General features: G+C 35.8%; 1 protein-coding gene and 1 pseudogene across 1 annotated transcript; one reads left to right on the top strand and one right to left on the bottom strand.

The window, feature by feature from the left end:
* LOC134247021 (ATP-dependent RNA helicase DHX8-like) lies at positions 1-23,590 on the top strand (annotated as a pseudogene).
* Positions 1,368-3,142, bottom strand: LOC134247018 (uncharacterized). Its single transcript, XM_062729366.1, has 3 exons — positions 2,283-3,142; positions 1,753-2,019; positions 1,368-1,426 (listed from the first exon to the last, which is right to left on the bottom strand). The coding sequence occupies exons 1-3, from the start codon at positions 2,551-2,553 to the stop codon at positions 1,386-1,388; spliced, it is 579 nt and encodes a 192-aa protein (XP_062585350.1). The 5' UTR covers positions 2,554-3,142; the 3' UTR covers positions 1,368-1,385.

Below are 23,590 nucleotides of genomic sequence, written 5' to 3'. Positions count from 1 at the left end.
ATGGACGAGTTGCAAAAACTTGAGTTTTTGTCTCTTGTATCTAAAGTTTGTACAGAACTTGAGAACCATTTGGGACTAAACGACAAGGACTTAGGTATGATTGATTGATTGTATGTTGTTTAATGTCCCTCTCGAGTATTTTTCACTCATCAGGTCCAGGAAAATCACTATCCGGGATATGTTTAGCTATCGTCTCGTAGGCCTATCGAAAACACAAGACGCTAATATTTTTGTAAGGAAAACAGTGTAGATCTACCCTCTCCATATTATGGCATATAAATAAAATAAACACAAAACTGCAATTTGGGTTATATCATTTTATTTATAGACGAATATGCTAACATTTTAAGCCCATATTTTTTCAGGTTCTATAAAGTAAGTTTGTGATATATTAATAAATGAAATCTAAATAGGTCGAAAATACAATACGCCAGGATATATAGCCTAATTAATCTATATAGGTTTATTTACCTATAAAATATAGCTTTATTTAGCTATTTTGGAATAAGTTTCTGTTTTATGAAAAGCAGACAAAAAGTCGCACTGAGGGCCTTTGAGCAGTGAGGGATCTTTTTTGTGCCAGCACCTACTGCAACACGGGGCCTCCGGTTTACAGGTTGGGGGGAAACGTAGATTCCGCTATAATAGTGGTATCTCACTATTATAGTGAAATTACGCTATATTTGCTGCCGTAGAGAGCCTCAATTTCATCGGATACTATGCAAGGCGTTAAAACCGCAAGTCATGGTGGGTATTAAAATGAACAAAAACTATCATGTTTGCATGTTTTGAATTTTAATAAATTTTCCACCGTTGCGTTTAATAATGCGAGCACTCTTTTTTTAACGGAAGTTGCATTTTTAACATAGCAACCGATGATTGCGGGGTATTTAAGACTGTTTGAATTTCACTTATTCCTCATTTATGTGCACAAATTGATGCTTGTTACAATTGTCAACTCGCACTAGAAAGGGTTTATGGAATTAAACAAGAAAAAGATTATTTCTCTCTGCATGGTTACGGGTATGGAGGCCCGTTATGGCAAATCCAAAAATCTTTTTTTTTCTATTCTTGTACTTACTTCACACATGATGTATTGTTTTCCGAAAATACGATTCACTTTAATTTCAAAGAAATATTTCTGATTTTTTGTTGATTCCTTATTTTATTTTACATATGCACACTTTTTAAAAACTTTCCTTTAGAATAAAAGTTGTAACCCCCCCTCCTTCTATGTTCAATGTTTATACTTACTCAGTATTTGGAATCTACATATTAGGTATATTACATTGTAAATATACTGAGAACAAAATAGTAATCTGTTTTTATCTAATGTAATGATGAAAAACAGAAAATTACAAAAGCAGACTCTTAACAATTTGACTTTAATCTTCTGCCGCAGATTCTTCGGAATCGACCTCGTCTCCTGAAATGATACCAATTAGACGTTAAAAAATGTTTAATGTCAGTATATATTATGCATATGAACGTTAGTAGATATTTTGTGCGGCTTCATTTGCATTATACATTTAGTCATCAAATAGCACAGAAACCACTTCTGTTTACAATCCGGGGAAAAACAAAAAGGGACAAGCTTGCCGTGGGAGAAGAAAAGGGCCCGTGAAGATAGAATACATCACAAATTCCCTGAAAAGGACGCAAACGCTTAGAAATAGGCGACTTGGAATTTTCAAACAGGTAATCCTCATGCATTGTTAGTCTAAACGAAAAAAAAAATCTGTAAATATATACCCTCAAAAACAAAAGTGGCCTCCTCTAGAGCTACAACACATTCTTTGTAGAAGGAAAGTATGACGTCCTTTTTAGCGGTGCTCAGTTTTTCCCGATGCCACGTTTGCAGCAGAATGGAAGCGGTATCAATTGATCCCAGTTTTCTAATTTCAGATATGGCACTGAGGACCATATCTGAAATTTCTCTAACCGTCTTCCTCTCAATCTTGTGAAATTCAGATCGGTCCTTTGGAAATATGAAAATTGGGATAAGTTTGTGTCCTTTTCCTAGACAAAAAATAGACTAAATTAACACTGTTGTCCAGGATGTAGAAAGATACATCTTTTTTTGTGAAACACTGTATGTTACTTCATTTCTTAAAATAATACTTCATTAAAGAAAAAAACAACAACATCTATACTCTTTTTTTCGATTTCAAAACCTTTTAAGCAGATTTGAATGGAAAACTCTATCTTCTCCTAAAAAAAGAAATTTTGTTTGAAAAGTTGGTTAGGAACCGTTTAATTAATAATAACCCTAGATTAATAACCTGGCATTTGTCCTTGCGCAATTTTTTTATGATATGATGCGCGATTTGCTTTACAGTGTGCTGCAAAATTAAGGAGTTCTTCGTCTAGCTCAATCCCATTCAGAGAGGTGTGCCGACATTCTGTAGAAGGGTTAAGGTAGTTAGAATTTCTCAGATGTTGGCGCCATTTGAAAATTTCTGTTTGAAGCGGGATTTCATATGTTGTGTCTTCCACACAGTTTTGGGTCCCAATAAAGGTTTTCCTCATCTGTATTTGAATACACAAGTGCATATTAATTAGTTTTTATTTTGATGCACATTATAATGTATCAAATATACTGGAAAATCTTGATCCACTTGGTCAATGTGCAGTTTAAATTTGTTTCTGTTTGTATCATGTTCTGGAATTTCTAAAATCTGTTGATTGTGCTTTCATTTTAACATTCTGTTCTTTCCTGTAGCTGAGAGATCTTCATATCTTGACTAAAACTGAATTTTCAGTTACCCTTGTCACTGAGATTGGGAGAAAATTTGAAGAAAGGAGCAGCAACTTTTTAAATGTATATAATTTTTTTCTTGGATAAATGATGTTATAATTTTAAATACATTCTTTTTATCATTGATGTATTGTTCTGATAATTACATATTGAATTTATTTAGGAAATTGAAGTCAAAGATATCAATAAAAATGAATCACAGGAAGTCCATATGCATCCTTCAAGCCCCCCAAGAGAAGATGAACCTGTACATACTTCCTTCCCCTCGCCTGTTGCAAAGCACAATGCAGGTTAAACTTTATAAAATTTAAAAATATAATAGCACAATGTTTTATGCAGTCAACATAAAAATTATCTTAATTCATTTATAGCTGCTGAAAAAAGGAAACGGTGTAAAAGAAACACATCTAAATCTCTGATTGATCACGTTGAAGATGATAAACTATGTCAAATTTGCATGAACAAACACAAAGGAAAAAAAGAAAAGGAAATATGGGTCGGATGCAGTAGGCATGGATGTAAAAGGAGATTTCATACCCGATGTACTGGATACATTATAACAGAGGAAGAGGTTTTGAAAAAGATGAGATATTATTGTAATGATCATAGAAATTTACGAAATGTAAAGAAGCCTTCGAAGGGAAATAAGAAAAAAATTTGAATATTATGTACAATATGTGTAAGATAAAAACAGTATATAAAATAGTATAAATACCTTGTCTAATGTGTCAACATTTCTTACTGATCTAAGCCATCTGCTTTCATCAGGAATTGTGTGTGTGTGTGTGTGTGTGTGTGTGTGTGTGTGTGTGTGTGTGTGTGTGTGTGTGTGTGTGTGTGTGTGTGTGTGTGTGTGTGTGTGTGTGTGTGTGTGTGTGTGTGTGTGTGTGTGTGTGTGTGTGTGTGTGTGTGTGTGTGTGTGTGTGTGTGTGTGTGTGTGTGTGTGTGTGTGTGTGTGTGTGTGTGTGTGTGTGTGTGTGTGTGTGTGTGTGTGTGTGTGTGTGTGTGTGTGTGTGTGTGTGTGTGTGTGTGTGTGTGTGTGTGTGTGTGTGTGTGTGTGTGTGTGTGTGTGTGTGTGTGTGTGTGTGTGTGTGTGTGTGTGTGTGTGTGTGTGTGTGTGTGTGTGTGTGTGTGTGTGTGTGTGTGTGTGTGTGTGTGTGTGTGTGTGTGTGTGTGTGTGTGTGTGTGTGTGTGTGTGTGTGTGTGTGTGTGTGTGTGTGTGTGTGTGTGTGTGTGTGTGTGTGTGTGTGTGTGTGTGTGTGTGTGTGTGTGTGTGTGTGTGTGTGTGTGTGTGTGTGTGTGTGTGTGTGTGTGTGTGTGTGTGTGTGTGTGTGTGTGTGTGTGTGTGTGTGTGTGTGTGTGTGTGTGTGTGTGTGTGTGTGTGTGTGTGTGTGTGTGTGTGTGTGTGTGTGTGTGTGTGTGTGTGTGTGTGTGTGTGTGTGTGTGTGTGTGTGTGTGTGTGTGTGTGTGTGTGTGTGTGTGTGTGTGTGTGTGTGTGTGTGTGTGTGTGTGTGTGTGTGTGTGTGTGTGTGTGTGTGTGTGTGTGTGTGTGTGTGTGTGTGTGTGTGTGTGTGTGTGTGTGTGTGTGTGTGTGTGTGTGTGTGTGTGTGTGTGTGTGTGTGTGTGTGTGTGTGTGTGTGTGTGTGTGTGTGTGTGTGTGTGTGTGTGTGTGTGTGTGTGTGTGTGTGTGTGTGTGTGTGTGTGTGTGTGTGTGTGTGTGTGTGTGTGTGTGTGTGTGTGTGTGTGTGTGTGTGTGTGTGTGTGTGTGTGTGTGTGTGTGTGTGTGTGTGTGTGTGTGTGTGTGTGTGTGTGTGTGTGTGTGTGTGTGTGTGTGTGTGTGTGTGTGTGTGTGTGTGTGTGTGTGTGTGTGTGTGTGTGTGTGTGTGTGTGTGTGTGTGTGTGTGTGTGTGTGTGTGTGTGTGTGTGTGTGTGTGTGTGTGTGTGTGTGTGTGTGTGTGTGTGTGTGTGTGTGTGTGTGTGTGTGTGTGTGTGTGTGTGTGTGTGTGTGTGTGTGTGTGTGTGTGTGTGTGTGTGTGTGTGTGTGTGTGTGTGTGTGTGTGTGTGTGTGTGTGTGTGTGTGTGTGTGTGTGTGTGTGTGTGTGTGTGTGTGTGTGTGTGTGTGTGTGTGTGTGTGTGTGTGTGTGTGTGTGTGTGTGTGTGGTGTGTGTGTGTGTGTGTGTGTGTGTGTGTGTGTGTGTGTGTGTGTGTGTGTGTGTGTGTGTGTGTGTGTGTGTGTGTGTGTGTGTGTGTGTGTGTGTGTGTGTGTGTGTGTGTGTGTGTGTGTGTGTGTGTGTGTGTGTGTGTGTGTGTGTGTGTGTGTGTGTGTGTGTGTGTGTGTGTGTGTGTGTGTGTGTGTGTGTGTGTGTGTGTGTGTGTGTGTGTGTGTGTGTGTGTGTGTGTGTGTGTGTGTGTGTGTGTGTGTGTGTGTGTGTGTGTGTGTGTGTGTGTGTGTGTGTGTGTGTGTGTGTGTGTGTGTGTGTGTGTGTGTGTGTGTGTGTGTGTGTGTGTGTGTGTGTGTGTGTGTGTGTGTGTGTGTGTTGGTGGACCTGGTGGCATCCAGCACTTAGTTTTCCTATTGTAGGCTTCTAAAGCAAAGTCCCCTCCCTCGCCTTTACTTGTATGGCCCGAAACTGAGAAAGATTCATTCCTCGTTATAAATTGTTTTACGTCTGCTGGCGCTAACACTCTCATGCGCAGATCTTTGAATTCAATTTCTTGATAATGAGTCATGTTCAGACCATAGAATAAATTAGCAAACTTTGTTCTGCCAGCAAGCATTACAGAAGAATTGTTCCGCCTTGTTCCAGTGCGAAAGAGGACAAGGGAAAGGCAATAAGTGAATACAATATCTTTCATAAAGATGAAGTTAGGATTGGATGCGTTGTTCAAGAATTCATAAAACTCTTGAAGAGATGGAGTTTTCTCGTGGTTTATGCATTGTCTCACATATGGAAGAATAAGCTCATCACAGGTTCCAAAGAAAAATATACAGAACGCTTGCCATGATTTGTGATGATCAAACGCATTTTTGAAACTAGAAAGAGCTTTCGTAGTCTTAAAGTTCAACATTTTTGCAAGATCAACTAAAATAACATCAAAAAGAAGTTTGAAAAGACCCTTCACCATATTCATTTCATAGTGACCTAATCCAGGTATGATAAGTAAATCTTGTAATTCTCGATCTTTTTCAACTGTACGTGAACCAAGAACATACGGCAGACCATCCGATCCGACTACTGTCCACTTCCGGTCACTTCCAACGCTGCATCTACCTTTTATGTCTTTCAAGATTTTGCAGACAGAAGAATATGAACATGGATTGCTCATGCAAGGCTCCCCCATTAGAAGAGTCGGGGCTACTTGTGGATGTCTGTGTTCAAATGTTTCATATAATGTCTGAAGTGAGTATTTGGTTCTGTCCAGAATAGAATTTGTGTCAATGTCATCTTTAATCTCACCGTTCAGTTGTGTTTGCTGGTCATACACCATCATGATCCTACGTCGTAAAAAGTCATCTCGTAGTTGGTTAAAGTCAATGGAAGATGCATGAATAAAATCATTTACAAGTTTAATCTGCTCTTCGGATGATAGTTGAGAGCTGTACAACCAAAGAAAAGGTGACAGTTGTGGCTGATGCTGCAACTTGACACAAGTTTGAGGAAACAGATGCAATAATGTAGTAATAACGCTTGTTTTTACTTGTGCATTGTGTCTAACCCTCCAGTTTCTGCACAAAACTTGATTGTTATCATAAAAGCTGATAGCATCTTGATTGACTGGACAGATAATTTCTGAACCACTTTGTTCTTTCAACCACCTCAAAATCGTTTTGTAGGAACCCGCAGGTTCAGTCTCAGAATTAAAGTCACACAGGGTCTTGCTACCAGAAAAATGATAACTGATAATGTTTCTAGCAAATGCTAAGGGAGTTACGAGGTTTGAAAGGCTTGCCTTATACAAGGACTCAATGCACGATACAAGGGCAACACACTTCTTATTGTTCTCTAAATCTGATTCATGTATGTTGGCAGTAGACATTAAAAACTCAACAACAATATCATTTCGAGATTTCAGCCATGTTTTCGGATTAAAATTTACCAGTTTTTCTGTATTTCTATAGTCATTTTGAACTGTTAAACAGTCTTCTTTAACACTGTTTGATATACGTTTCCCGATTGCTGATGCAATATCTTTCAATTCATCCATACTACATTCCGTTTCAATATGCTGAATAATTTCATCTTGAAACGTTTTCGACTTTTTTGAGTATGCACTGAAGTCATTAACACACGATGTACAAATATAATTGCCCCTTTTTCGCGGAATTGAGTCAATGATATTTTTAGACACTTTTTTATGCTGAATATTGAGCAGTTGTGATTGGTTGTTTGATGTTTCCTTGTGTATTAAGCTACAACACTCTGGTGTAAATCTAGAAGTCTGAAAAAATTAATACTTTTAGCATGATTTTTTAAATTCATATGAATATTAGATTTATATTTTTCGAATAACGAGAAAAAAATCTAAAGCTATTTCTCTCAGATTTTAAAGTTAAATCCTTCTTGCTTAAGTGCATAACCATAAAGTGTTAAATAAGATGCGTTTGTGTGGAGTAAAAAAGATTGTTAATTCATAATTATTTGAACATGTGTTAAAATAAGGTTACAGGCACTCTTGTCAAATACCGGGTATTCCCGACACCAAAGTAAATTGAGTCTTTTTTTCTAAAATAAACAATTGACCACCCGAAATTAGAAATGAGATATATTTTCTAAAATTGTTTGTATCATTACGCAGCACAGTTAAGGTTACAAATGGAAATATCGGCGATTTTTAAAGATAAAAAATACGTACTTTATTAGGATGGGCGATTCTTTTTAGGAATTCACTGATATAAAAAAAAATGTAATGTGGTTTAAATCTACATGTTGGGGACATTTAGTTTTTTTTTTCGACTTTTCATGTGATGTCGACGGCACATGACTTTGTCGATTATACTTGCAGTTTAAAGGTCATCTATAAATTTCAATATTGCAAGGGCATAACCAAGTAAAAAATCTTGGTTTATTTTATAATCCTTTTCAACACTATATGTAGTTTGTGAAAAGTGCTGCGAACCTATATAGATTCCCTTTTTTAATTGGTAAAATTTAATTTGTTTGACGGCAGGTTGAATATTTTGCTGGTCAACAACATTAAATATAGCTATAATTAATTTATTTGAAAGATTTCAAGAGGTTCGCAGCACTTTTCAAATATCTTAATGCTTCTAGAGTTTATGTGTAAAATTTTGACAAGATACATTGAGGGTATGCCCTTGCAATAAATCGATTTATTAGGGCCCTTCCATTACTTTTTCATTGAACCTGCATACAAACACACGACAGTATCGCTAGTCTGGAGAATGCACGTACAGTTGATATATAAAATACTAAAATAGACATCACATCCAAGTTAACGGCTTTTTATTTTACTGCAAAAAATATTTTATTTGAGAATAAAAGACATTTTTCATTGTAAAAAATGTGACTTGATCAGCCTCTCACTGTGTACAAACTGCGTCATTTTTGCGAAATCACATTGACAAGTGCATTGCGATCGATGCATTGTTTATATACTGTTGTGTGGGATTTAACAAAGGACAAAACTGCATGTAATCGTAAGTTTGTATGTAGTATACAGCTATGGAGCTGTTTGAAATAGCAAATAATTTCATTTTGTGGTATTTTGAAGACCTTATATTATGTGTGACGTCATAGTAAACATTTCCCGTACAAATTAGGCCCCGCCTCCTTACTGTAACCTTAACTGTGCTGCGTATTTTTTAATCATTTATTATAAAGTGATTTTGTTAAGATGATACAAATCGAGTTTATCAGTATACTCTTTTTTTTATTTACTTTTGCAGTAATGGGTCTTTAAGTTTACCATAACGGGCCTCCATACCCGTAACCATGCAGAGAGAAATAATCTTTTTCTTGTTTAATTCCATAAACCCTTTCTAGTGCGAGTTGACAATTGTAACAAGCATCAATTTGTGCACATAAATGAGGAATAAGTGAAATTCAAACAGTCTTAAATACCCCGCAATCATCGGTTGCTATGTTAAAAATGCAACTTCCGTTAAAAAAAGAGTGCTCGCATTATTAAACGCAACGGTGGAAAATTTATTAAAATTCAAAACATGCAAACATGATAGTTTTTGTTCATTTTAATACCCACCATGACTTGCGGTTTTAAAGCCTTGTATAGTATCCGATGAAATTGAGGCTCTCTACGGCAGCAAATATAGCGTAATTTCACTATAATAGTGAGATACCACTATTATAGCGGAATTTACGTTTCCCCCCAACCTGGTTTATACGGTCTCATCCGAAGGACCGCGCGGTCTCCACGTCCCGCAGTGGGATTCGAACCCGCGACATAAGGATTGACTCTTACTTCGCGACTCTAGAGCAGACGCTCTAACCACTAACTTATAGGTATGAAAATGGTGCCTAAAGTTGAAACTCGAATTTTCTCTCCAAATGAATATGGTGTAATATTTCTTTCCACTACATATCCAGTTACGACTGGCAAGAACCTGTTTATATAACCAGATTTATAAATGGAATTGGCTATTTATACAAGTTATGTATATTTGTTAGAAAGTATGACCACCTATAGTGAATACTCCCTTAATACTCCCCAATTTAATGAAAAAAGTATGAGAGCAAATATTTCTTTTAAGAAAAACATATGAGATATTAATTGAGATTACCCTGTCAGTCACATATTAGGCTTGATATTGGCAAAAGAATAATTTATAAATGCATGTTATAAACAGAATGTACTGTAGATTCCTAGTTGTACGTGAAAAATGATTGTGTAACTTCGTTCGAAGCAGCACTCGCGATATAATATTTGTCGCTATTAAAACTCTTCAAACAACATTTGAAACATCTAGACTCTTACATCAAATGACTAATTGCAGGTAAATTGAATTACCGATTCATGGTCTGAACCATATACTAATTTAAATGAAGAATATGTTTAAACTTCAATAATATGTCTGCTTTATCAATTAAATCTTGGAGAGTTTTTTTTTCCTTGGAAATTTTTGTTACCACCAAAAATGCAGATTGAGTTCTGAATCTTGTGCATTTGTGCAGCCAATTCACCAATATATTAAGTTTAATTTCCCAATATTATGGTTAAGTCCTCCACTTTGATCCAATTCAGTTTAATACTGAAATAAAGATTAATTTTAATACTGTTAAAAGTTAACACAATGGATTTCAAACTTCTCACATCTCTTAATTCCTTTTTTCCAGCTGAATTTATCATACATCTTGCAGAAAAGAACGATACTTATGAGAAGTTTTAAAAAAGCTCTGGATGAAAATGGTGCAGAGTTTGCAGTAAGAAATGGAGTTTACTTTATAATACTTGACTGTACTTAACTTCTATAAAAGTTATGCATTATTTCTTTGGTGAAGTCTTTAAATTGAAATATGCAAGGTCAGGGATAGGGTAATGGGAATTGAAGTAATATATCATATTTTTATGTAACTGAAAGTAATCATTGTAATGTGTACATGTGAAATTGACAAAATTTTCTTTTACAAGGTTATGATAACCTTAATTATCATGATTATGAAAATAACAGTTTTACCACAAGTTTTTTGTGGAAAGGGAAAAATGATAAATGAACCAATTTTCACACAATTTGAGTTGTAGAGCCAGCATATTATTAAAATTCATTTAATATTTAAGCTTTTCTGTTGAGCTCTGTTATAAATTTATTGATGTTGTAAATATTTGATTATTTTTAGGATTCACTGGTTGCAAATCTGCTCAGGTTGATTCAGAAAATGAAACCAAAGCCACAGAAAGAAGCCAAGTAAGCAGAAATCACAATGTACAATATGAGCATGATCTAGGGGACGGGAGGGGGGGGGGGATTCGGTGTGCTTAACATGAGACTATGCTTTCATCTAAATTATTTTCAATATTTTTTTTTTGACTGGCAAACTATACAATATTTTTATTATCATCAGATAAAATCAACAGCTATGCTTTGCAGTTATCCACTATCGTTTTCAAAAACGATCTTTTTGGATTCTTATTTTATTGTTTGTGCTTGTTAGTGACAGTTTTATTTTATTTATATAGAGAATATTACATACTAAAATCCATATCATATGTCATATCAGAGTGGCCTCATATCAGCCCAAGGGCCGAAAGCTCAAGGGCTGATAATGGAGCCTGAGGGCTGATATGACAAATTATATGATATGGATTTCTTTTAGAAATAGGGAGAAAGACAGAAGAAGAGACCAGAGATAGAAGGTAATGTCAAGGTCATATCGAGATTGAAGGTAATATCAAGGTCATATTGAGATAGAAGGTAATATCAGGGTCATATTGAGATAGATGGTAATGTCAAGGTCATATCAAGATAGAAGGTAATATCAAGGTCATATCAAGATAGAAGGTAATGTCAAGGTCATATCAAGATAGAAGGTAATGTCAAGGTCATATCAAGATAGAAGGTAATGTCAAGGTCATATCAAGATAGAAGGTAATATCAAGGTCATATTGAGATAGAAGGTAATGTCAAGGTCATATCAAGACAGAAGGTAATATCAAGGTCATATCAAAGGATCAATATACTATTTTAATAAAAGTATACAGTGGAATATTTAAGGATAAAAAAAGTAAAATGGTCACATTGAATGAAATAACTTATAGGAATAGGAACCCTGTGATTTTTGTTATTTGAAAGTCATAGAGACTCGGGTTTGTCCATAAGAATTGAAAAAAAGAGGGGGCTTTAGAAAAGTAGAAGCGGGTCTAGGATTCTCTCTTATTAGGAGGTTGAAGAGTATTGTCAGAATAACCACAGATTATTCGGGTCTATTACATTTTAATAGGCAAGAAATTTCTCAGGCCCACAGGTCTTGGGGACAACCTTGTATTGTATTCTCATGAACTGCTGGGCAGTATATAATGTATATGTCATGTTTATTTGAAAAGGTTTTATGAATTTTTCAATTTTAAAATTTCTAATATTTTAATCAATGAGATTTTGCTTAATTCATGAGTCGTGAGAGAGATAAGAAGAAGAGGAGACAAAGGGACAGAGAAGAGCTCCCTATGGACCCTGAGCCAGGAAGGGTAAGTCACCTTAAGGTACTCTAAGAAAAAAGGGACGGCTACCTTAAAGTATGCTGAACCAGAAAGGGTTGAGTTACCTTAAGAGAGAGTGTTAGCATGAGACATACAGTATTAAAATACACAAATGGTTTACAAAGAAATACACAAAGAGTTGCAGTTTTAATTGAAAACTTAACTTCTAAGAAATCATTAATTTTTGTTGTTTTCGTTGTATGACGAGGAGATGGGGGTGTTGGTGAAGGACGATGATTCTGACGAGGATATTGAGATAGAACTGAAAGAAGAGGAGGCACCGTTCCTGACCAGACACAGGCGAGGGGGTCTGGATCTTAGTCCCGTGAAAATGACGTCAAGGTATAACTTTAAACGTCAATTTCAAATATATATTTTTCTACAATTTATGTACTACATGTTTGTTTATATTTTTGTAAATTTTGACCATATTTTGATTTCTACTCCATGTCTATAATAAAGGGAATATATATGGTGAAGTTTATTTTGAAAAACTACTCATTATTGATTAACAAAAAGGAAAAAAACAAATCTAACTGAAGCACAGTTAGTTGTAGTGTAAATTTAATTTTCATACATGAGAGAAAAAATGTTACATATTAGTTTAGAATGAAACCATGTACCTACATTATGTACATGAAATACATTCATGTAATACATTATACAGACATGTACATGCATATCAAGGCACTATCAGTTTTCAATGTAATTTTACATACATTTAAACATTACATTTTAATGTATAATCTATTAATTATTTAATTTGATTAATTTGACAGAACCCCAATGGCTCTTTGTCACAAGCTGCCATGATGCAGAACGCTCTACAGAGGGAGAGACGGGAACTAAAGCAGGCCCAGAGGGAGGCACAGATGGACGCCGTGCCCTCGGGGCTAAAGAAGGACTGGATTGACCCCATGCCAGAGGGTACGTCTGATCGTCACACTTTAATACGAAAATTATAAACGAAACAAAATTAAAATAAATAAAGACTGTATTGAATATCCTAGAGGGTACGTTAGATCGTCACACTTTAATACGATAATTATAAGCAAAACAAAATTGAAATTAATAAAGACTGTATTGACTCTATGCCAGAGGGTGCGTTAGATCGTCACACTTTAGTTTATTTCATAATTATGAGCAAAAGAAAATTGAGATAAATAAAAGCTGGATTGACCCATCCCAGAGGGTAGTCGTTAGATTGTCACACTTAATTTGATAATTACAGGCAAACCAAAATTAAAATAAAAAAGACCGGATTGACCCATCCCAGAAGGTAGGTTAGATGACGTCAAACTTTAATTTGATAATTATAAGCGAAACAAAATTAAAATAAATAAAGATGGGATTGACCCCATGCAAGAGGGTACATTAGATTGTCGAACTTTAATTTGATAATTATAACCGAAACAAAATTTAAATCATGCAGAAGTGGAGATGGCATAAAATCTGATTTCAGAATGAGCTTTATTAAACTATAAGACAAGGAATCAGTATCAAAATTTTAATTTGGTTATTGGGATTACAAACTAAAATTATCGATCACTTTACCATGAGACTCGATCAGTATCCAAGAATGTCTTCCTTTTTTTGAGAGATTAGGGGGAGGGGCTTTGAAGGCCTTTGAAATAATAGAAATCATAACAACATTGCCCGCCGATAATTTCTCTTGAGAACCTATTAATTATGCCCAAAGAAATCAAGTGATTTTACAGCATTTAGTATCCAATACATGACTGTATAAGGACAAGAACAGATACATAAAGTTGTGGGGTAGTTTAGAATTTCCTCTAATTTCATAAATTCTCTGAAGGTTATGTAAGAAAAATATAGTAAATGAAGCGGGAAATTTTAAATAACCATTTATATATTTGGAGTATATTTCAGATGGTGACAGAAGGCTAGCCTTCCAGGTGAGGGGTGTTGGAATGGCCCCAGCTGATTTACCGGAGTGGAAGAAACATATATATATCTGGGGGTCAGAAGGCATATCGTATGGAAAGAAGGAAAAGAAATCACTTCTAGAACAGTGGCAGAGTCTGCCTATATTTAAACTTAAGGAAGAACTAGTCAAGGTATGGAGTTATCACGCTTTTATCCAGACTGATAAAAAGGAGGAGAGAAAAATGAGGTGATGAGAAAATTCTGGAGGTCATTCAAATCTGATGAATTAAAATCAATAATATTTAGTCATTGAGATCATGTCTAGAATGATGATAAATTTATAAAACATTAGTTATATACACATTTTTTTGTGCTATAAAACAATAAAAATAGCAATAGTATATAATTACTTTAAATCATTTTCTATAAGTATAAGGTGAACTAATTTGAGTTGCACTAAGGATTTCAAGTTTTACAAAATAGACAAAAAAAAAAGGATAGATAAAATCTATAGACTAGCTTACCATGCTTAATGCTGAAAGAGAACTTGCATAGTAATATCAGAGACCTTGAGCTTCTTATAGTTTGGTTCTCAGGCATATACAAGATACGTTTGCAACTGTTTAACAATTATACTTTATTATATAAACTCAATTTTAGGCAGTGACAAACAACCAGGTATTAATCGTCATTGGTGAGACGGGTTCAGGAAAGACAACTCAGATCACACACTATCTCGCTGAGGCGCGGGCTACACAACGTCAAGGAAGATCGGCTGTACGCAGCTGAGACGTGTCGCCGCCATGTCTGTCGCCAAACGAGACTCGGAGGAATTTGGTTGTCGACTGGGACAGGAGGTAATTTTTTGGGTTCAAAATTGACTCACTAACATTATTCTCCCCTGTGCATTTTATACAACTTTTTTTTTACATTTATATCTTTCCAAGAAAAATTTTTCAGAAGTATGTTTTTGTTTGTATTTTTGGGGGGTCACAAACATAACAAAAGAAGATGCATGTAAAAAAAATATTAAAGATTTACCGGTACATTTAAAATACAGATTTAAAACTGAATCAAAAAAAAATATTTCAAAAAGATTTAACAAATTTAGATATATGTAGGTGCTTTGTGATACAAAATAATAATACACATTTAACAGATGCACATACTCCATATGTATAAAATATATGAATGCCTTGATTATTTCATGAAGATGCATAATTTTAATTTCCTTCAGGTTTGCTACACGATTCGTTTTGAGGACTGTACGAGTCCCAAGACTAAGATTAAATACATGACAGACGGTATGATGCTAAGGGAATGCCTTATTGATGGTGATCTAACTCAGTACAGCATTATAATGTTAGACGAAGCTCATGAGAGGACCATACACACAGACGTCTTGTTTGGTCTACTGAAGGCGGTATGTACGTGTTTTGTAGATTGTGTAAATACTGTAAACTAACTACTGTAGATCACTATATTTTCGTAACCCCTTATTTTCGGGAAATAGTCATTGACTCTTAAATAAGCGAGACAAAATTTTCATGAAATGTGGTTATTGCTCTATACAATCATAAGGAATGCTATTATACGCAAGAATTAAATGTTTGCGAGCAATGGTCATGTAATTACATGAAAGTAAAGTTCTCGCGAATAGTATTATTTGTGTCATCTTTTATTCACGATTCGTCAATTTGGAATAAATCCACGACAATCAATTTTAGCTACAACAGAAACATTCCCTATTAATACTAATGGAATTAATGGTTCGATTGATATTAAATTCGCGAGTTAGAGAAGGTCGTGGAGCTTGTGGATATTTCTTGCATGCGAATAAAAATTGGTTTACAGTAATCACTTTTACTGTAGTCTTAATGAAATCCAATCAAGATGGCTGGATTTTAATTATCGGAGACAAATAAAGTACACACATTAAAAATTCAGTAATTGGCTGAATTAATGATTTAAATATATCGAAAAGTGCATTTTAGTTCCAATAGAAAAGTTTTAAAGAAAAGCAATTTGATTGGCATTGATTAGTTTAATAGAAAATATTTACATTTAGATTTACGGTATACAGGGAAATTTTTGCCATCATCACAAGAGAGGGAATTTAAAATGTGATGAGTTTAAAAAGAAAACAACATTATCTCCTTAACACAACTCTCTTAATATTGGACAAAATTGTTTGCAAATTTTTTAATGTAAAAGACAAAAATAAAGGGGCAAAAATTCTGTAGTTCTTGATGATGATTTTGATGATATTTTTGTCTCTCTGACTTTAGGCGGTACAGAAGAGACCAGAACTGAAGCTCATCGTCACCTCAGCCACTCTGAACGCTGTCAAATTCTCACAGTACTTCTTTGAAGCGGTAAACTAATTTGTAATAGTACATTGTTATTATTTTTCATTGAATATCAATTCTGAAAAATTTCATACTTAAGCAAATACAGGTAGTTCAACTTTGCCAATTAATTAGTATTTGTCTTTGAAAACAGCAAATTAAGCTCTGTATAATTTGTTTTTTAAAAGAACATGAACAGATTAACTTTTATGTATTTGACTACTTTAAAAAATGTTCTTTGAGGTCATGGATAAATTTCATTTTTGAAGATAGCTCAAATTTAAAGTTTGAGATGATCCCTGTAAATTTTGTAGCCTATTTTCACGATCCCCAGAAGGACCTACCCTGTGGAAGTTCTGTACACTAAAGAGGCGGAGTCCGACTATCTAGATGCCTCCTTGATAACAGTGATGCAGATCCACCTGATGGAACCCCCAGGTAAGTTACCTGTAATTAATACCTGGATGCCTCCATGATATCAGTGATGCAGATCCACCTGTTGGAAGTGCCAGGTAAGTTACCTGTAGTTAATACCTGGACACCTCCATGATAATGGTGATGCAGATCCACCTGTTGGAACCACCAGGTAAGTTACCTGTAGTTAATACCTGGACACCTCCATGATAACAGTGATGCAGATCCACCTGATGGAACCACCAGGTAAGTTACCTGTAGTTAATACCTGGACGCCTCAATAACCGCCAGGTAAGTTACCTGTAGTTAATATCTGGACACCTCCATGATAACAGTGATGCAGATCCACCTGATGGAACCCCCAGGTAAGTTACCTGTAATTAATACCTGGACAACTCCATGATATCAGTGATGCAGATCCACCTGTTGGAAGTGCCAGGTAAGTTACCTGTAGTTAATACCTGGATGCCTCCATGATATCAGTGATGCAGATCCACCTGTTGGAAGTGCCAGGTAAGTTACCTGTAGTTAATACCTGGATGCCTCCATGATATCAGTGATGCAGATCCACCTGTTGGAACCACCAGGTAAGTTACCTGTAGTTAATACCTGGATGCCTCCATGATATCAGTGATGCAAATCCACTTGATGGATCCACTAGGTAAGTCACCTGTAGTTAATACCTGGACACCTCCATGATATCAGTGATGCAGATCCACCTGTTGGAAGTGCCAGGTAAGTTACCTGTAGTTAATACCTGGATGCCTCCATGATATCAGTGATGCAGATCCACCTGATGGAACCCCCAGGTAAGTTACCTGTAGTTAATACCTGGACACCTCCATGATAACGGTGATGCAGATCCACCTGTTGGAACCACCAGGTAAGTTACCTGTAGTTAATACCTGGACACCTCCATGATTACAGTGATGCAGATCCACCTGATGGAACCACCAGGTAAGTTACCTGTAGTTAATTACTGGAAGCCTCCATGATATCAGTGATGCAGATCCACCTGTTGGAAGTGCCAGGTAAGTTACCTGTAGTTAATATCTGGATGCCTCCATGATATCAGTTATGCAGATCCACCTGTTGGAAGTGCCAGGTAAGTTACTTGTAGTTAATACCTGGACACCTCCATGATAACAGTGATGCAGAACCACATGTTGGAACCACCAGGTAAGTTACCTGTAATTAATACCTGGATGCCTCCATGATAATGGTGATGCAGATCCACCTGTTGGAAGTGCCAGGTAAGTTACCTGTAGTTAATACCTTGAGTAGGACGCCTCCATGATAACAGTGATGCAGATCCATTGTATGGATCCACCAAGTAAGTTACCTGTAGTTAATACCTGGATGCCTCCATGATAATGGTAATGCAGATCCACCTGTTGGAAGTGCCAGGTAAGTTACCTGTAGTTAATACCCGGATGCCTCCTTGATAATGGTGATGCAGATCCACCTGTTGGAACCACCAGGTAAGTTACCTGTAGTTAATACCTGGACGCCTCAATAACCGCCAGGTAAGTTACCTGTAGTTAATATCTGGACACCTCCGTGATATCAGTGATGCAGATCCACCTGATGGATTCACCAGGTAAGTTACCTGTAGTTAATATCTGGCTACTGGGTCATAAAAATTTTACAAGCTTATTTTTGATATTCTAACTATTCCTAAAATTCTGGTTATATTTGGACACCTCCTATGATATCACTGATGCAGTCCACCTGTTGGAACCTGTCCACAAATTTCCTGTTTTTTCCTAATAACTTTTTTTATGGTTGCCCAATTAAGATCAAATTTGGTATGGTAGTTCAATAGGCAGAAAGACATATTTTGATGCTAAGTTTGTTTCTCTATTGGTTTGGAGCTGGGGTGGTGGGGTACATTCCTTAACTTTATATAAGAATGCTTTAGCAAAGAGAGATAACTGCTGAAGGTGTTTCCATAGTTAATACTGAATGCTGCTATGAGTCCCTTGGGATTAATTAGCTTTCCTCCATGATAGAAAATCCAAAGCATTATCTTTATCTGTCACATTGAGATTAATTACCACCTGGTAAGTTACCTCTGTCTGCAAATGAAGTTTGTTTTGAAGTTCAGTCAATTTGGAATGCTATGAACACTCTGAAATGTGGATTTAGATATAAATGTTTATACTTTATTTTGGTTAAAATACCTACACAATGAGTTATGATTTCATTGAATTCTAAAAACAAGAAATAGATTAAAGAAGACATATCTTTTATTTTTACTTTTTTCCCTTTATGTAAATTCAAGAATAATATTAATTTTTAAGGTAGTTGGATTAATCCATTCTAATATTTATACTGAAAAAGTTCTTATTGTAACTTTAGAAGAAAATGATGAGAGAGGTACAATTAATCCCTCAGGATTAATTATCTAGCCTGCTGAAGAAAATTTAGTAGGCCAATCTTTATCCGTCATTTTAAGATTAATGAAAAACTTTGTCTGCAACTGCTGTTTGTTTTGAAGTTAAGGTCAAGCCTTCATGATACATGTATTAAATGCATTCATTGAAGACTGGCATTTTATAAAAGCTGCATAACACAAACACAAACTTCATTATTGTTTATATATACATTCATTGTTAGGTTGTTCTTTACTGAATAGTGCCTAATGTAAATATACAAGGATATTATTTACAGGTTTTTGGATATTCTGGAATTATGTTGAAAATTTTAAGAATACAGTTGCTGTTGCTTATTTCTTCATATATTTTTTAATCATTCCATAAGCTGCATCCTTATAATTCCACCCCATGACGGGGCCCTTGCTGACTGGTCAGTTTTCTAGTTTAACTTCTATCTTTACAAATGAAGATTATTAAGGGATTATCCTGTTGTTTATTTATAACTTGATATCTGGGTTACAGGAGATATCCTGCTGTTTTAATGACTTGATATCTGTTTGTAGGAGATATCCTGCTGTTTTAATGACTTGGTATCTGGTTTATTGGAGATATCCTGCTGTTGAAATGACTTGATATCTGTTTTCAGGAGATATCCTGCTGTTTTAATGACTTGATATCTGGTTTACAGGAGATATCCTGCTGTTTTAATGACTTGATATCTGTTTGTAGGAGATATCCTGCTGTTGTAATGACTTGATATCCTGCTGTTGAAATGACTTGATATCTGTTTACAGGAGATATCCTGCTGTTTTAATGACTTGATATCTGTTTGTAGGAGATATCCTGCTGTTGTAATGACTTGGTATCTGGTTTATTGGAGATATCCTGCTGTTGTAATGACTTGGTATCTGGTTTATTGGAGATATCCTGCCTGTGAGACCCTGTAATGACTTGATAAGGCCCTGTCTGAGGTCCCAGAACTCATTATCCTCCCCGTATACAGTGCCCTCGGCCCTGAGGTCCCAGAACTCATTATCCTCCCCGTGTACAGTGCCCTCGGCCCTGAGGTCCCAGAACTCATTATCCTCCTGGTGTACAGTGCCCTCCCCAGTGAAATGCAGACCAGGATATTTGAACCCACTGCCCCGGGATCTAGAAAGGTAAGAGGGGGAAATCAGTTTAAAGGGTCACTCAAAACCAAATTAGTTTGGGATTGTTTTTTTTTATAGAAATTGATGATAAATTAGTATATGTAACTTTGATGATGTACATCATATTCTTGTCAATGTGAACCAACTGTGTGGTTTAAAGTGTCCACATTTCTCAGCAGATAATTAAACAAAAGAGTGGCAAGCAAAATGTTATTCCCGAGTTACTGGTAGATCAATTTTAAATTTGGATTTTGTTTTAATCAGGTTGTCATAGCTACTAACATTGCTGAGACTTCCCTGACTATTGATGGTATTTATTATGTGGTGGATCCTGGATTTGTCAAACAGAAAGTCTACAACTCTAAGACAGGCATGGACCAGCTTATCGTCACGCCTATTTCACAGGTATACATGTAGCAAGACAGGTATAGCAAGATGCTTTTATCAAACACTCTCTTGAAAAAAAAGACAAGATCTTAAAAAGAAATCTTTTTTTCTGAAGTTTTTGTATATTCAACTGATTTGGTACACTTTCAAAGACTTAGAATTGTAATGGCCAATACTGTAAACCAACCATTATTTGCGTCATCTTTTTTACTTGTTTCGTCAGTTTGAAATCAATCTGTGACAGTTAATTTTCAAGACTGAGGAAACATTTCTCTACAAAAGCTATGCAAAAAAAAATAATTTGTTAGCGGTGATTGATATTTCCAAGTTAAAGTAGATGGAGGAACATGCAGATATTTCTCACACACAAATGATAGTTGGTTTACAGTATATAAAGCCATTATTGAATTATAATAGCGAGTATTTACATGTATAAGTAGAATTCTAGATGTACTCTCATAAGTAAACATCATATAATTTCTAAATTTATTGACTCTACCTTCATGAATAAACATCATTTAATATCTAAATATGTAAATTTATAGGCTCAAGCCAAGCAGAGAGCGGGTCGAGCAGGACGAACGGGGCCGGGGAAGTGTTACCGATTGTACACCGAGCGCGCCTACAGAGGCGAGATGTTTACCGACAAACATTCCGGAGATCCAGAGAACAAACTTAGCAAGTACCGTGCTGTCTCTTAAAGCCATGGGGATCAATGACCTGCTTTCGTTTGTTTTCATGGACGCCCCTCCCATGCAGACCCTGATATCGGCCATGGAGCAGCTTCATGCCCTCGGTGCTCTTGACGACGAGGGTCTTCTGACAAGGCTTGGAAGAAGGGTACGTGTACAGAGGGGGAAGGGTGAATAATGTGGAATTGCTTTAATTGGTAGGGGGGTTAATGTTTATGGGAAAGCAAAATATTGTTGGTGCCTGGGGGAAATGATTTTGTGCTCATCTTTATACAGGAGATGATTCCACAGTAGTAAAAAATTCAAAGTGAAATTTTTCATGTTTCATTATAGTGCTCAAAGCACCTTTTGCAACAAATTCTAGGATCAAGTGGAATTCTATAAATTTTGTAATATCACAAAGTATAAAATTAATGAATATACATGGATGTTTATCGTCAAAATGAAATCTGCCTTATCCAACATGCACTGGGAAACAATTTTTTGTTGGAATGGCGGAGTTTCCTCTGGAGTCCATGTTGTCTATTTAGCTATATGTATGATATTTATTAAGGATTTCTTCTAATGTTCCTAGATGGCATAGTTTCCTCTGGAGTCCATGTTGTCTATTTAGCTATATGTATGATATTTATTAAGGATTTCTTCTAATGTTTCTAGATGGGCTATATGTATGATATTTATTAAGTTTCTTCTATATGTATGATATTTATTAAGGATTTCTTCTAATGTTCCTAGATGGCGGAGTTTCCTCTGGAGTCCATGTTGTCTATTTAGCTATATGTATGATATTTATTAAGGATTTCTTCTAATGTTTCTAGATGGTGGAGTTTCCTCTGGAGCCCATGTTGTCTAAGATGTTAATTATGTCGGTCCACCTTGCCTGTAGTGATGAAATTCTGACTGTTGTCTCCATGTTGTCCATCCAGAATGTCTTCTATAGACCAAAGGTAGATTATGTTCTTATGCTTAATTTGACTATGGAATATTCTGCTACTTATCAATATGTATGCCTCATGTAAGGTGAGAATGGTAGAAAAATTTATGTATCTCTGATGTGACTATAGCTTGTACACTTGTTCATAGTGAAAATATATACTCTTAAGAACGACATGTGCCAATCTTTGCCTAATATAAAATATTGTGTCTAAAATTCAGAAGAGAAGAACATGTGTCTTTTAAGTTTTAAATACATTTTCTTTTGTAAAGAATGTTAAATATTCTAACTTGTTAATGTGTTTTCAGGACAAGCAGGACTTGGCGGACCAGAAGAAAGCCAAGTTCCACCAGTCCGAGGGAGACCACCTGACTCTACTGGCGGTGTACAACTCGTGGAAGAACAACAAGTTCTCCAGCCGGTGGTGCTACGAAAACTTTGTACAGATCCGCATCCTTAAGAGAGCCCAGGATGTCCGCAAACAGATGCTGGGCATCATGGACAGGTAGGTTACAGATTAAATACTGTAAATCACTTTTTATTCGCAAAAACTTTATTTTCGCAGAATTACGCGTGACAATGATCTCGAAAAATTTCATTCTTGCACATAATAGTTTGTATACCTTAAGATATTATTGAGAAGTAGAAGTAACAACAATTCATGAAAATTATGCCTCGTTAATAAAGAATAAATGACAATATTGCGAAAATAAGATGTCGCAAAAATTAGGTGATTTACAGTACTCTTCTTGCTATCCAATGGGATCTGAAGACAATGGGAATTATTTCACTGTTTATTCATCACTTTGCCTTAAAATTAAATAGAAAATGAATAAATTTATTGGAACACAGAATGAAGGGCAAGAAATACACATGAGAAAGAGAAAGTCAAGAAAACTGCCAGAGGTCTAATATTGGTTTAATATACATGTAAGAGTACAATATTCAGGCTGAAGATATTATTATGAAATTAAATTGAATTTTGAAGTTTCTAAGTTTTAATTGAAATGAGGCATGTTCTCTTATACACATTTTTCTTCAGGTAGAGTGCGATTGTAAATTTTTAGATGATTCATGTAGATCTATGTATAATATTACATGTACATGTACCTTTAATAACAGACTAATCATTGGTGCTTTGAGAAGGGGGAAAGGCTCATTTTTGCCTTATTTTTTACCTTGTTTATTGATATTCTAGTACATAAGATATGTTTCAAAAATACACCAAGTTCATGTCCCTGTTAAATTATCGTTAATTTGTATCGTTAGATTAATGTCACATTTAACATTTGATTACGTTTTACTTTATTTTTTTCTGCTTTATTTTACAGACATAAGTTAGACGTTGTCAGTTGTGGTAACAATACGGCTCGGGTTCAGAAGGCCATCTGCAGCGGATTTTTCCGTAACGCAGCGAAGAAAGATCCCCAGGAGGGATATCGTACACTGATAGACAGTCAGTTGGTCTAA

This window comes from Saccostrea cucullata, unplaced genomic scaffold (genome assembly GCF_032062105.1).
Source record: "Saccostrea cucullata isolate Sc308-1 unplaced genomic scaffold, CSIRO_AGI_Scuc_v1 ctg2036, whole genome shotgun sequence".
NCBI lineage: Eukaryota > Metazoa > Mollusca > Bivalvia > Ostreida > Ostreidae > Saccostrea > Saccostrea cuccullata.
The sequence above is the reverse complement of the archived record's forward strand: the minus strand, read 5'-3'. Positions and strand labels throughout refer to the sequence as shown.

Bases quoted from the DNA above. Each gene is read 5' to 3' on its own strand.
- LOC134247018 (XM_062729366.1), bottom strand. From the start codon at position 2,553: ATGCACTTGTGTATTCAAATACAGATGAGGAAAACCTTTATTGGGACC. The intron at 2,020-2,282 runs GTTATTAATCTA...TTTTTTGTCTAG, and splicing joins TGCGCAAGGACAAATGCCAG to GAAAAGGACACAAACTTATC. The intron at 1,427-1,752 runs GTATATATTTAC...GTATCATTTCAG, and splicing joins GGCCACTTTTGTTTTTGAGG to GAGACGAGGTCGATTCCGAA.